Raw genomic sequence first — 16367 nt, 5'->3', positions numbered from 1 at the left:
AATCTGGGACAATACCTAGACATTATTCTGCGTCCATTCGTCGTATCCCTACAGTCGTACACGAGGGACTCTATGGATTTTTTTAGGAAGATCGAGGGGATATGTATAGACGATGACTGCATTTTGGCGAGCATCGATGTGGAGGCCTTGTATTCCTCCATACCACACGACAAGGGTTTACAGGCGGTGGAATATTTTTTGTCCACTAGAGGTTGCCAGTTTGCTCAACACAATGCCTTCATATTGAAAGCACTTAATTTCTGCCTAACCAGAAATTACTTCGTCTTTGATGGCCGGTTCTACCACCAGCGCAGGGGCACCGCGATGGGGAGCCCTTGTGCCCCCTCGTATGCCAACTTGCTCCTGGGCTGGTGGGAGGAGACGATGGTCTTTACCGGCGAGGACGAAGTAAGTGACACACACAGAATTGAATTCTGGACACGATATATTGACGACGTGTTTATTGTCTGGCGCGGCACGGAGAGTGCTCTTGGGGACTTTGTGAGGAGTTTGAATGGCAACCCTATTGGACTACATTTCACCTATGAGGCAAATCACACTAGCCTGCCCTTTTTGGACGTCCTGGTCACTAAAATGGAGGGGGGTACCCTCAGAACGAGCACACATAGAAAACCAACATCTACTAACTCCATTCTAAGATGGGAAAGTAATCACCCTGTTCCCCTTAAGAAGGGAATACCTAAAGGGCAATACCTTAGAATGCGTAGAAATTGCTCGGATGAGGGTATTTTTAAAAATCAGGCTAACGACCTCAAAAGGAGGTTCCTGGCAAGAGGTTACCCTGACAGGGTCTTAAAGAAGGCCTATAATGACACTAAAAAAATGAATAGAGCAGATCTCCTGGTCCCAGCCCCTGCAAAGGATGATGAGGGTCTAACTAGATTCATTACGACCTTTTCTAACGGATCAAACCAGGTAAGAAACATCCTGGATAGACATTGGTCCATCCTTCGGATGGACAAAGATCTTGAGGATAAGATTGGCACATATCCACACGTCACTTACAAAAAAGGACGGTCTATCCAGGATAGACTCGTCCATAGCCATTTTCAAACACCTCAGCAGGAAACATGGCTGAAATCTAATGTAAAAGGGTGTTACAGATGTGGAGGATGTGTAGCTTGTCCATTCATCAAAATCTCAAAGAAATTTGAATCCAATGTCACCCATGAAGAATTTGACATACGTCACTTTATCAACTGTCGCTCTCGAGGGATCGTCTATAAAGCCACCTGCGAATGCGGAGTGGAGTATGTTGGGAAGACCATCAGAGAGTTTAGACGACGAATCGGGGACCACTTGGGTGACATGGAACATAAGAGAGAGACCCCCTTGGCGCGCCATGTGAATAATGTACATGGAGGGAGGAAAACCGTGATCTCCTTCATTGGCATTGATAAAGTCGAACCACCAATCAGGGGTGGAAATTGGGATCGTTTGATCCTACAACGCGAAACTAGGTGGATCTTTAAGTTGGATACGGTTTCACCTAGGGGCCTTAATGAACAACTACAATATGGCTGCTATATTTAATCTGGCTCCCCATATCTGTTTAATATTACATCTTCGATATGACACATACCTCTCTATGAATTTACTCCTACTGCTATCCACAGACATGTGCCACTTTCCATTCTGTCTAAATATTACTGGACATTTTTGGGGTGTGCTACGGCCCCTTTTCTGTACATGTGTGGCAAAAAATAATAATTTTCTCCGCCACCCTGTCATTTCTTTAAAATACACTAACTCCTACTATACTCATGATTAATATACACTCTCCTCTAGGGGTATAGGTGAAGATAAGATACAACCTTTAAGTAATCCCCTGAAACAAAATTGTTGTAATGTATTTTGAGCCGCACCAGTAAGTATAAGTGACATCATAACAACTAAACAAATATTGTAGTGATGTATGTGAGACATATCAGGGATAATATGAGGCTGCATGTGTTTGTAGGACTCTCTTTATAACCATGAGCTACTACAACACGCAAACATGTGTTTTTATTTGCAGCAGTCCCTTTCTGAGAGATAACATTTTTGGTCACATGTGCAGTACATTTGTCTACCATATGTATCCCCTTCCACTGTTGGTTGATACATGACATTTCTTTAAATATGCACAGTGCCACATATGATGCTCTATATGGCATGATTTGCCCCCCTTTTGGAGGGGCAGGGGGCGTGCCTATAGCCTGTATTCCCTCCGGCACTGATACGATGACGTGGTGGATCACGTGGTGATGTTTGCATCACGTGACATCACTGGGTCTCCTCCATGTGTTGAGGGGTTCCTTGGTATAAAATCATACTTACATAGTTGAATAGAATAACCACACTATAACCCAATGAAACATTTTGAGGGATTTTGTACTTTGTGCGTGCTTATTGATTTTGTGCCCTGTGGGCGTGCCCGATATCGGAGTACCGCACTGAAGGACACGGTGACGCGCCGGATTACATGTCTGACCACGTGGTGCCGAGTGCACCACGTGATGCGGATCAAGCCTCTTTCTCGTGACCGTTACCCGGAAGTGCGGCGCACGCTCGAGGATGATGGAGTTTTGATGACACCATAATGCCCGGGACACGTGGATGGTGATGATCCCGAACAAAATGGTGAGTTTATATATTACTCATGAGTTGCACCTGATTGGAGGTCGCTAGGATTGGCTGTGCGGGCCCTCAACTATATACTTATAGGCGACTAATTAGGGGGCTGGCGGTTGGCAGCATTTGGTGTTTGGACTTTGCAGGTCACACACCACTCTTTGACCCACTACATGATCTTTCATGCTTGGACCCCTGAGGAGTCACAAATAGTGACGAAACGCGTCGGGAGGCGGGAGGCATGTGGGACTACCTTTTGCAAGGACACAGGTTCAGATGTGGACCGTCCTTGTAAGGACGGGAGACAAGGGGGCTTAGGGCGAGCTATATCCAGCCTGGACCACAGGCCCCTCTGTGACCCCTCCAAAAGACGAACTGCCGTACCAAACGTCTGAAGATCCTCCAAATGGGTGAGATCTTTCTAAGTTTTATACCTTATTATGTGTAAGCGATCCCTGTAAAAGGGGATAGTGTAAATCCTACTGTCTTTGAGGAGATAGTTCTCCATTGTTTGGCATTGAGATAACGGAACCTTTGTCCAATATCCCCATAATGCTCTATATATGACAGTAACTGATACCTGCATTACACATAACTGTTCCCCCATTGGGGTTGTTCCAAGGGCTGTTTAGTATAACATATGAACATGCACCTTGGCTACCTGCAGGGTGATCCTAAGTGTATTTTATAATTGTATTGAATTTTAAAGAGCATAAATAAAAGCTAAGTTTTAGTAATTAATCCTCACTGGTGCTATATATCCTATTTATTTTTATACCACTATAGGGACGCAGACAGCGTGTACAATTCCAACCAATTAAAGATGCTGTCACACAGGGTGGGACCCGGAAGCAATGTGACAGCCACGTGGGAGACTTGGTAAGTATAACTGTCCTGCTCTAATCCCCCTAGCCCTTCTATCAACATTTTACAGCCAATGTTTGGGTCCCCATAGACTTATATGGGGTTCAGCATCCGGGCAGATGTTTGGGTTCAAGTGCAGTCTCAAACCAAACATCTGCAGGTTCTTCCATCTCTAGTGAAGATGTGCTGTTTTCATTAGCCCCATAGACATTTTAAGAAGTTTTCCCAAAATGACAAGTTACATGTAGGAACAACTTGCTGATCACTGGGGGTGCCAAAATCTGAGATTCCAGCAACCCAGAGACTGTGGCTCTGAAACCCTGAGAATCAGGGTCTGAAGAACCTTTACTTGAATTGGGTGGAGTTGCGCACGCTCGACCTCCATTCCATTCATTGCCTATGGGACTGCTGGAAATGGCTGAATGCTGTACTCAGTTTTCTCCTGTAGTCCTATAGATAATAAATGGAGCGTAGACTGGCCATTCTGGGGGTTCCAGTAACCTGTTGTTGGGATCACTGCAGCTCCCAGAGGTCTGACTCCTACAGATCATTCAGTTATCCCTTACAATATTGGGAAAATATTCAATACTGGTCCATTCAAACGCCACTTGACTGTATGACTGCAATGGTCGGTATTGGTCCCATATGAAAAAGGAAATATTTTTCAATGGTAAAATAATTCCTTTTATTGAATATCAATGCATAAAATAAACCGTCAGTATGGGGACAAACTCTGTTGACCGATTTTGAGCGTGAGGTCTAAAGTGGGCTTTACACGCTACGACATCGCTAATGCGATGTCGTTGGGGTCACGGAATGGGTGACGCACATCCCGCCGCATTAGCGATGCCGTTGCGTGTGACACCTATGAGCGATTTTGCATCATCGCAAAAACGTGCAAAATAGCTCATCGGTGACATGGGGGTCCATTCTTAAATATCGTTACTGCAGCAGTAACGAAGTTGTTCCTCGTTCCTGCGGCAGCACACATCGCTCCGTGTGACACCGCAGGAGCGAGGAAGCTCTCCTTACCTGCCTCCCGGCCACAATGCGGAAGGAAGGGGGTGGGCGGGATGTTACGTCCCGCTCATCTCCGCCCCTATTGGCCGGCGGTTAAGTGACGCAGCTGTGACGTTGCTGTGACGCTGAACGAACCACCCCCTTAGAAAGGAGGCGGTTCGCCGGTCACAGCGACGTCGCCGGGCAGGTAAGTACGTGTGACGGGTCTGGGCGATGTTGTGCGGCACGGGCAGCGATTTGCCCGTGTCAAACAACAGATGGGGGCGGGTACGCACGCTAGCGATATCGGTACCGATATCGCAGCGTGTAAAGCCCGCTTTAGTCGTAACTTGGTACGAATAAAACCTCATGGTCAAAACTGGTCAACATAGTTTGTCTCCATACTGATGGTTTATTTTATGGATTGATATTCAATAAAAGGATATTTTTATTCCATGAAACCACTGAAAAATATTTCCTTTATCAACGTGCTTGTCCGCTTGTGACCGACAATCTTTCAGGTGGTTCATATATGCAGTATCGGCAACATGAACATCTTGGTGAGTTTTTTCTTTTTTATTTCTTGGACTCATTGGTCCCATATGACTCAGCATATTAATACTTGAGAACAGGCCACATTAAGGCATTAATTTATTGAAATTACCGTATTTTTCATTTTATAAGACGCACCGGAATATAAGATGCACCCCAAATTTAGAGGGAAAAAAAAGGTAAAAAAAAAAATATATGGGGTCCGTTTTATAATCTGGTGGTGTCTTACCGCTGTACTGGGTCTGCAGCCTCTGCTCTGTCCTGGCTCTGCTCTGTCCTGGCTCTGCTCTGTGCGGGCTCTGCTCGGTGCGGGCTCTGCTCTGTCCTGGCTCTGCTCCATAATGCGGGCGGTGAGGGATTCAAAGAAATGGCGCCCAGATGCAGCGCGTGCGCAGATGGAGTTCTTGAGATGAGAGCTCCATCTGCGCACGCGCGGACTCTGGGCGCCATTATTTGAAGTCCTCACCACCGACATTGTCAGAATGGCTTGTACCTTGCAGGCCGCCGCACACAGCTTCCTTCCTTCTTCCTTCGCACCGGCCGCAGCACACAGCAGCTCCTCCGGCCGCAGCACACAGCAGCTCCACCGGCCGCAGCACACAGCAGCTCCACCGGCCGCAGCACACAGCATCTCCACCGGCCACCGCACAGAGAAGCCACCAGCTGCCGTACAGAACCCCTGCTTCCTGTGACCCCTCTCAATCACCCCCCTATAAGCTACATTTGGATTTTAAGACGCACCCCTCATTTTCCTCTCAAATTTTTGGGAGTAAAAGTGCGTTTTATAATCCGAAAAATACGGTTTATCATATACTTATATTCCTAGCCAATCAATGAAGAAGACGGCACCACTAATGGATAAATCCTCTACAAATTTGTCTCACACTGCATAATGGCCGCCATTTTAGGCTATTGTCCAAGTAGAAATATATATGTGATTCCTGACTTTTTTTTCCAAAAAGGGATTAGCCATTTTTTTTCCCAAAGTACTGTACTTCTACAAAATCTAAAACAATTTATAAGAAAAAAAAAATACAAACAGAGAACGCTGCTTCTAAAAATAATGACTTAATATTACCGCACAATCAATGCAACAATGGTGCCCACAGCTGCAGTCTGAAAACACTTACACAATGAGTGGAGCTAAGAACCCACAAACTTACCAGGCTGTGCATAATTTTCACTCCATCTGGATTGACTGTTAGTGCTTCATTGTATATCTGCTTTGCCTCCTCCAAACAGCCTTTCATCTCCGCGAGCTTCCCACGCATGTACAGCACAGTGTGTGATGTGGGGAAAAGGCTGGCTGCCTCCTGGATACAAAAGCCTGCTTCTTTCATATGCTGTTGTTCCATAAAGAGTTCAGCTACACAATAAAGAAAAAAAAACAGTACAATAAATAACTCATTATTTCTAATTTTGACCAATTTTTCCTGTTCTATAAACGTGTAGGGGACTGAGTGACAGGCTGTCATACAACATCTGTACGCTCTGCAAGAATACAAACAAGCATAATAATAATAAAACGTCGCTGCCTGTAAACGTCCCAGGATTCCCCGGATTAGAAAGTGACATATTAATATAGATAATTCAGGCCAATTTATAGAGTAATGACACCATCTTCCATATTTAGGGAAAATCTACAAGAGACAGATTGGTACAGGTAATATCCAAAGTGGAATAAAGCAAGTGGACGACCGTATAACCAGAAGGGAAGGCAGGAACAGTAATTTACCATTTCTGCCACTTCGATCATTCTACACGCAGTGCTGTTATCGTAGGTCTCAGTGATCAGGACACATATATGACTTTGTATGGCAGCTGTTACTGGATGTTATGCTTTAGAATAATGGATTCACCGGAATTCATGACCCCATGGGCCAGGTGTAAAAGAAATAACTAGACGCCTACAAGGGAAGGCAGGAACGCTATTTTACAATGTCTGCCATTCCGATCACTTTGCACTACCATTCACTCTACACACAACTCTGCTATCATTGGTCTCTGCAATCAGGACCCATATATATGACTTTGAATAGCAGTTGTTACTGCATGCTATGCTTTAGAATAATGGGCTTCATTGGAATTCATGCCCCCATGAGTGAGATGGAAAAGCAACAAATACCCACAAGGAAAGGCAGAAACGGTATTTTACCATTTCTGCCACTCTGGTCACTCTACACACAGTGCTAAGCTAAAGATCAGGACCCATATACGACTTTGTATGGCAGCTGTTACTGCATGTTATGCTTTAGAATAACGGCTTCATTGGAATTCATGCACCCATGGGTGAGGTGGAAAAGAAACAGTAAGGCGCCCACAAAGTAAGGCAGATACAGTATTTTACTATTTCTGCCACCCCGATCGCTCTACACATAGTGCTGCTATCATTTTTCTCAGTGATTAGGACCCATATATGACTTTGTATGGCAGCTGTTACTGTCTGTTCTGCTTTAAAATAATGGCTTCATTGGAATTTATGCCCTCATGGGTCAGATGGAAAAGAAACAACGAAACGCCCACATGGGAAGGCAGAAACGGTATTTTACCATTGCTGCCACTCCGATCACTCTACACATTGCGTTACTATCATTGGCGCCAGCAATCAGGTATTTCAGGTCACAGCTGCATCGCATCTATCCAGACCCAGCACAGCCGCCTGGTGTCACTGGTCAGTGAGGTTTAAACTGGTAACTGGGGCTGCTAAGGAAAATAAGTGAAAGGCAAAAAAAAAAAATTAAAAAATAATTTTGTGATCCTTTGGGAGATACAGAAAAAAATGATGTGCAGGTAAAAAAAAATAAAATATTTAAAAAATTAAAAATAAATAAATATGAATAATAATAATATTATATATATATATATATATATATATATATATATATATATATATATATATATATTGAAAATAAATATTTTAAAAAATAGTCTGAAAGTGAAAAAATTATATAATTTTTGGCATTTTTCAATACTGCAAAAAAGCAGGTGCTAATTGACAGTGTTGAAATAAAATGTTTCATTGGTCAGTAAAGAAAAGTTATATATTTTTACGGGGGCTAACAAGTATAATAAGTAGGGCTTGTCAAAGTAGTAGCTATCCCCTTTAATGTCCCGTGAGTCCACAACAATATTCTGCTGGCTTTAGGTGCAGCTGATTGACACACTGCTATTTAGTCTATGATGTAGTAGTGCATCCCAGTCCTTCTGTATAAGTGACTCTCCTTATAGAAAAATAGAAATTATAAGTAACTATTTGGTTTATCCGCAGTGGATTTCATTTGCTAAGTAGATGTCCCAACGCTTCGGGCTTCCAGGTCAGCTTGTAATTCACAAACGACTTCCACGGGCCACATAAAAATTAACTGCACACCACCGACTGGCCTCTGTAAGGATGCCGGCATATACGACATGTCACTGCTAGGGACAGTGATTGGATGCAGGAGTATTTGAAAAGTGATGTATCCTTATTGTATCATGCCTAATATTATGCAAATGATTTAAATTCCTGGAAAACTCCTGTAATGCTGTGGTTATTGAACTTCCTCATCCAAAGTGCAACTTCTCCTCTGTAGTTCCTCTGATATCAGATAGTACAAGTTTATCATTCATACACAGCTTATACTTTAACCTCAGGTGCACATTTTGCACCAAGGTGCTAACCACTAATCTTCTAGAGAACTCATTTACCTTAATTTTCTCTACGTCAGCTTGTATGCGCTTGTCCCCCAATAAAAACAGTACTTTTTTATAGAGATCCGATATGAGTATCATGAGAGTAGAATACATATGCAAATCAGGCTAGAAGTGCACTGGGGGTGTGTCAGTTTCCTTAGACGAACACTAACACACCCCCAGTGCACCTCTAGCCTGATTTGCATATAACTTCCAATACTAGATTTCTCAGACTGGCACATCGGAGCTCTACAAAAAAAAAAGTATAAGGCTATGTGTCCACGCTAGAATGTACCTGCGGATTTTTCTGCATGAAAATACTCGACTTTCGCGGCAAATCCGCACCTTATTTTTGCCGCGGATTTGCCGCGGATTACCACGAATTTGCCGCGGATTTTGATGCGGATTTTTTTTTTTTCCCCATTCTATACCCAAAATCCGCACCAAAATCCGCAACAATAATTGACATGCTGCAGATTTTTCCGGATCAAAATCCGCGGCAAATCCGCCGCGGAAAAATCCGCAGCATGGACACAGCATTTCCAAAATGCCATTGAAATGGCTTGGAAGTGCCGCTGCTGCAGATTTTCGGAAAATCCGCGGTAAATCCGCGGCAAATCCGCGGCAAAATCCGCGCAAAATCCGCAGCGTGGACACATAGCCTAAGTGTAACGTTTGCCCGGGACCACAGTCTCAGGATGGCTGTCACAGACAAACTAGAGGCTAGCCGCCCACTCAGCAAGATCCCGAGAACCCCGAAACCCTTTAACCTCCATGTAGGGATTTGGAATTACTACAAGGTTCAGGAGATCGCTGCCTATGCAAGGCTGCAATCCCGAGAAGAGTACTCATCATGCATGGTCAAACCAAGAGGTACAAAAAGAGACAAAATCGTCAGGCAATAGCGTAGTCAGGAAATCAGGCTAAGGTCAAACCGGAGATGGCAGCGAAGTACAAAAATGGCAGACAGGAGTGTCGTCAGAGAGCGGGCAGAGGTCAAAACACAGGGATCAAAATACAAAGCAGGGTGTGAACCAGAAACAAGCAGTAATAACTAGACTATATCTGGCAGGGAGCAGCAGACCCCTGAAGGTATAAGAAGGGTGTGGTGCCTTCCCGTAGGCTGGAAAGCACATACCACCACAGTCAGCTGCAAGTCCCAGGCCTACCAAGCTTGGTGGATAGGCAGAGACTGCGCTCACAAGAGGTACTAGTACTGACTCTGCCTCTATCACTGTCTCACTGCCACCGCCCACCGCGGGAATGCAGCGGCGCCTGCTGGCCGGAGCAGAAGTCACAGCTGCAGACTCTAGTGGAGACGTGACTAGAGATGTGCAGTTCCGTCAAGGCTTGGTTCGCCAGCAGCAAACGAGCCTAGCTCCAGAGACGCGAGCTTAACCCAAACCCTGGATCAAGTCATTGATTGGCAGTTTGAGTCTCCGCCCACATACAGCCAGCCATAAACAGAATGTTTCCGGGGGAGGGTGGGCAGACTTTTTCAAAGTTTTGTGTTTTTTTTGGTGCACACTATATCTGATCACACTGTTGCTACCCCCAGTGCGAGCCGTTCAAACACTGCAAGTGGCACGCACTGGGCTGAGCACCGAGCATACCTACTGCAGAGCATTGCTTGCACGGCTTTTGTTTGCACGTAAAGCATCCGATCCCCGACCCTAAACCATGATTTTAAAATTTGGTGTTCAGTTCGAAAACCAAACCTCAGGTTCGCTCATCCCTAGACATGACAACTTTTATTCTAGGGAGAAGTAGTGCTTATACAGCCGAATCACTACTTCTATAGGTAAAAACAAGCTAATGGATTCCTTTCAAAAGTCGATGTGGAAGGACATGATCCAAATTATTCATTATATACGAGGAGTATGTAACTACGCTGGTATACACGATGAGGATAGAGAAAACTACCGCTGTACTGTATTTTATCCATACCTTTACCCCTGCTGTAGCCCATTATTTTCCAGTATACGGGAAGGAAAATAATTGGCATGGCGCTGCTGGGCGACTGTCAGCGGAGCTGCAGAATTCAATTGTGGGGTTTCAGTCAAGCAGTACACAACATGGATCAAAATGCAACAGTATCAAAAGATTTCAGCACATGACAAGACCCACAACAGAGAACAGGGATGATGTACAGAACAGAAGGTTAACCCACTGGGTTCTGCACTTCTGGATGCCTCGCATCGCACATGACGATACTGTAAGTTCACCGAGGAAGAATATCTCACAGTGGTCAATGCATACCAATTATACTGCCAATCTGAATAAAAGCAGAGATGATATAATGCATCTCATTTATGAAATCCTTCACATAAAGAGTCCTTGAAAGCAGAATTATCTACAATGGACTTCTTTTTTAGTATGCACAGTGAATGGCGCCCTCTGATCCTCGGAGAGATAACGGAACTCATGCATGGTCATGACAGGTGAGTGTGAGAAAAAATGAAGTTTAAACTGTGAAATAAAAAATTGGCCTATAGTGCACTTTTAACATAGAAATTGCAAAACAAACAAAAGAAAAGTTGTGGAATTATGGAGATCACATGATGGATAGACATATTAAAGGGAATCTATCAATCTGGGCGGCACGGTGGCTCAGTGGTTAGCACTACAGTCTTGCAGCGCTGGGGTCCTGGGTTCAAATCCCACCAAGGACACTATCTGCAAGGAGTTTGTATGTTCTCCCCGTGTTTGCGTGGGTTTCCTCCGGGTTCTCCGACAGATAGGGACTCTAGATTGTGAGCCCCAATGGGGACAGTGTTGCCAATGTATGTAAAGCGCTGTGGAATTAATAGCGCTATATAAATGAATAAAATTATTATTATAATCTGGCTACCTCATCTGAGAGCAGCATGATGTAGGCAAAGAGAGCCTGAATCCAACAATGTATCACTTAGATGACTGGGTGCAGCTGTTCTGACACAATCAGGTTTTAGATTAGCCATGTAGCAGAGCTGAGAGAGCTGTCCCCGCCCACATCAGGCTCTCTATAGAGATTGTACATTGACAATGAGGTGTCAATCAGAGGAGGGGGAGTGGCGGGCTGCCATGTGTGTGACATTGTAGTCCGAGCAATGATAAGACCTGCTGCTTAGACAATCGAACAACAGATCGGACCTTGACAAGAAAGACATCCCTGAATTCTATGTTTTAACCCTTGCAGCATGCTGTAAATTTCTCTAGACTCCCTCAGTTAAAGGATCTGTGCGTTCATCATGGTCAAGTGACAGTGATGTCACCAAGGATCTTTAAGTAGTCTTAACCTTGGAACAGAAACGCAGAGGGAGCCTAAGGCCCTGTGCGCACTGGAAAACTGAATTTTCTTAAGAAAATTCTACAGGGTCTGAAAAATTACCGCACCCACAGTAAAAAAAACGTGGCAAAACGCACCCGAAAACCGCATGCGGTTTGCCGCGGTATTGTTCGTGGTATTGCCGCGTGCGGGTTGCTACATGTGTTTTAATGCATTCAATGCAATAAAGCACATTGAAGAAGAAAAAAAGAAAAAAAGAAAAAAAAGTAATTTCCTTCTGAGATAGATAGATAGACAGATAGAAGAATAGATAGAAGAATAGATAGAGGGTTAGATACCGTAGATAGAGTCCCTGTGAGCACACACTGCATTTCTCCCGAGCGGTAGTGAGTTCACATTACCGGCCGTGGGAAATGCCCTGTGGTTACCTCTGCAGGCTCGTTGCGAGGCTGCATTCAGCGCTGTGTGTCAGTCGCGGCTGGATGCAAGCATCGCAGGACGTGGATTACGTCGGAGCTTTGTTTTGGGAGGGGTTAATAAAGGGGTGAAAGAGGAGGCTTTTTGTGTTTTATTTAAAATAAAGGATTTTTTGGTGTTTTATTTAAAATAAAGGATTTTTCGGTGTGTGCTTATTCACTTTACTTACGGATTGATCATGTCAGCTGTCTCCTAGACGCTGCCATGATCAAGCCTGGACTTAGTGGTGGCGATCCACCGCCATTAACTCCTTATTACCCTGACTGCCACCGCATCACGGCAACAGGAAGAGCCGGGGACACTCCGGGACTGACGCATAATGGATGCGACAGTCCCGGGGCAGCTGCGGGCTGGTATTCTCGGCTGCGGGAGGGGGGGGCATTAACCCTGGCCCTCGCCCTCCCCAGCCTGAGAATACCGGGCCGCCGCTGTGTGCTTACCTCGGCTGGATGGTAAAAATACAGCGGAGCCCACGTGTTTTTTTTTCTATATGTCCGTTTGCTTTCTATGTGCATTCTATATGTCTGTGTGTGAGTGCGATGTGTGTATTATTCTATGTCTGTCTGAGATGTGTGTGTCTGTGATGTGTGTGTGTTTATTCTCAGCTCCGCTTCCTCTTCCTGTCATAATCACATCACTTCGCTGCAAACCGCAGGGCAGCGATGAACATTACCGCAGGTAAACCGTGAAATACCGGAGGGAATAATGCAGGAAAACGCAATGAACCGCACAGAATTTGCTGCCTGCGTTATTCCCTGCGGAATTTCACGATTACATGGCAGTCAATGGATCGATATCCCTTAGCGGCGTGCGGGAATATAAGTGACATGCAATTGTTTTTGCTGTGGGAATTCCGCAGCAAAACATGCAGCTATCAAAATCCGCATAGTGCGCACAGCATTTTTTTCCCCATAGGTTTTGCTGGTGAATCACTGCAGAGATGATATGAACATAACATGCAGCGAAACATGCAGCAAAACCACAGGAAATCCGCGGCAAAAAACGGCAAGTGCGCACAGGGCCTAAGGCCGCTTTTACACTGCGTTGTGACCTCCGTTCAGTGGTGCTGTCATGACTTCCGTGCAAAACCCCTCACAAAACGGGTTTCGGATATATGTGTCGAATGTGCCATGGGCTATAACGGTGCAGATGGAGTCACTGTGTGCTCTGTCTTGCACCACTTTTGGGCGTATACACTTTTTGTAGATGGACACCCAGACGCAGTCTACTACGTCTGGGTGTCCGCCTGTAAAAAGAGTATATGCACCATCGGCGCATGCGTCCAAAGCCTGTTTTGTGGGGGGGTTCGGACGGAAGCCCTAACAAGACTACTGAATTGAGGTCACAATGCAGTGTGTGAAAGCAGCCTAAGCTTTGGGGCCTGAGGAATTGCCCGAACCCCCTTATTATAATGCTGACCCTGAACACCGGCCTGTCTCCTCTTCAGTTCCTCTAGACTTATGCAGTTAAAGGACCTTTGGTGACATCATAGCGACATGACAGTGTTGTCACCAAACTTCCTTAAGCATTTTTATCCTCAGGATAGAAACTATGGGGCCCCTAAGAGACGGGGGGCCCTGGGCAATTGCCTAAGTCCCCCCAACAACAAAAAAAAAAACATCAGAGAAATTGCTACAATATTAGGAGTGGCTAAATCTACAGTTTGGTACATCTCAAGAAAGAAAGAAAGCATTTGTGACCTCAACAATGCAAAAATACCTGGACGCCCACTGAAGACAACAGTGGTGGATGATCGCAGAATAATTACCATGATGAAGAGAAACCCCTTCACAACATCCACCGAGGTGATAAAAACTCTCCAGGATGTAGGTGTATCAATATCTATATCTACCATAAAGAGAAGACTGCATGAAAGAGAAGGCAAGGGTTCAATGCACGGTTCAAACCACTCATCAGCCTCAAGAATAAGAAGGCTAGATTGGACTTTGCTAAAAAAAAAAAAAAAGAGCACAGTTCTGGAAGAACATTCCTTGAAGAGATGAAACCAAGATCAACCTCTATCTATTAGAATGATGGAAAGAATAAAGTATGGTGAAAGCATGGTACAGCTCATGATCCAAAGCACAGCACATCATCTGTAAAACATGGCGGAGGCAGTGTGATGGCCGGGCATGCATGGCTGCCAGTGGCACTGGATCCCTAATGTTTATCGATGATGGGACAAAGGACAAATGTTTCCATTCGTTTCTGGGGCTTCTTGAAGTATGTTTGGGGTCTCTGTCCTTCTTTAAGACCCATGACCTAGGATGCAAACCTAGCTTTCTGACACAGGGTACTACATTGTGACCCAAAATCCTTTGGTAATCTTCAGATGTCATGATGCGTTGCACACAGTCAAGGCATCCAGTGCTAGAGACTGCAAAACAGCCCCAAAACATCTTTGAACCTCCACTATGTTTGACTGTAGGGACTGTGTGTTCTTTTCTTTGTAAACCTTGTTCCGTTTTCAGTAAAGAGCAGAATGATATGTTTTACCAAAAAGCTCTATATTGTTCTCATTTGTCCACAAGACGCTTTTCCAAAGGATGTTGGTTCACATACTTTTTGGCAAACTCCAGATTATTTTTTTACGTCTCTGTTTCAGCAGTACTGTCTTCCTCGGTCTCCTGCCATAGCATTTCATTCAAATTTTGATGTTAGTTTGCATTTATATTGATGCACTCTGAGCCTGCAGGACAGCTTGAATTTCTTTGTTGCTTGATTGGGGCTGCTTATCCACCATCCGATCTATCCTGCATTGCAACATTTATTCACCTTTTCTCTGCTGTGCACCTCCAGGGAGATTACCTACAGTGCCATGTGTTGTAAACTTCTTGATTATGTTGAGCACTGTGGACATAGGAACATCAAGATCTCTGAAGATAGACTTGTAACCTAGAGATTGTTGATATTTTTCAGCAATATTGGTTCTCAAACAGTTCTCTTCTCCTCTTTCTGTTCTCCACGCTTGGTGTGGCACACAAACATTAAATGCAAAAAGTGAGTCAACTTCTCCCCCTTTTATCTGGTTTCGGGTGTGATTTTCATATTGCCCACATCTGTTACTTGCAACAGGTGAGTTTGAACAAGCATCACATGCTTGAAACACAGTTGTTTACCGAGAATTTTGTAAAGTTGCCAATTTTGTTCAGCCAATTTTTGGGGTTGTGTGTGAAATTATGTCCAATTTGCCTTTTTCTTTTTTTTGTGTTGTTAACAAATCATGTGTAATTGCTATAATTTTCTGAGAGAAATACATCATTTTTCTGGAACAATTTCAAGGGTGCCAACTCTTTTGGCCAAGACTGTACATATATTGTTTCCTAAAACAACTACAAGAATTAATCTAAAAAAAGTCAAACTTGGCCAGTGTGAAAATGAGAAAATTTCTATTTTTATTGTTAATGCAGATTGTGATATGCTTTAAACAATAGCTAATTTTCTGATGATTGCTTCCCTTTATGGGGGCGCTTTTCAGAAAAGGAATCGTGCAGCGCAGAAAACCTTTTCGAGTGGTTCCAAGGGTGGCGTTTCACTGTAACTTTATATATGGCAGAAACTTTTAATTGGATTCCCCAAGGTTAAACATCAAAAACAATAAATTTAGTATAAAAATCATGAAAATGACATACAGGAGCGGTAATTGTGCTGCTTTGTGCCCTCTTTACAGTATTTATACGTCGCTAATGATAGTCGCATGTTACTGGGTGTCAGCGCTCTCTATCGCGGCGGCAAATGATGTTAATCTCATTTATGTGCAACAATTATAGATGTCACGGCAAAAATCTTTATTTTCACAGAAGTTGTCATTTACTGTGCTGCATAATATGAGACTGGAGCTTAACTAGGACAGGATCGAAATCAACATTCTGTCAGCATGTGAAACGATGCTGCAGGCACC

General features: G+C 44.2%; 1 protein-coding gene across 1 annotated transcript in view; it reads right to left on the bottom strand.

The window, feature by feature from the left end:
• The window catches only part of TTC7A (tetratricopeptide repeat domain 7A), a 515691-nt gene that overhangs the window by 80143 nt on the left and 419181 nt on the right, over positions 1–16367 (bottom strand). The window contains exon 19 of the mRNA XM_075339201.1: positions 6213–6415. Coding sequence (XP_075195316.1) covers positions 6213–6415 — 203 coding nt within the window. The remainder of the gene's footprint in view (positions 1–6212; positions 6416–16367) is intronic.

This window comes from Anomaloglossus baeobatrachus, chromosome 3 (genome assembly GCF_048569485.1).
Source record: "Anomaloglossus baeobatrachus isolate aAnoBae1 chromosome 3, aAnoBae1.hap1, whole genome shotgun sequence".
NCBI classification, from domain to species: domain Eukaryota; kingdom Metazoa; phylum Chordata; class Amphibia; order Anura; family Aromobatidae; genus Anomaloglossus; species Anomaloglossus baeobatrachus.
This window is presented reverse-complemented; position numbering and strand designations above follow the sequence as displayed.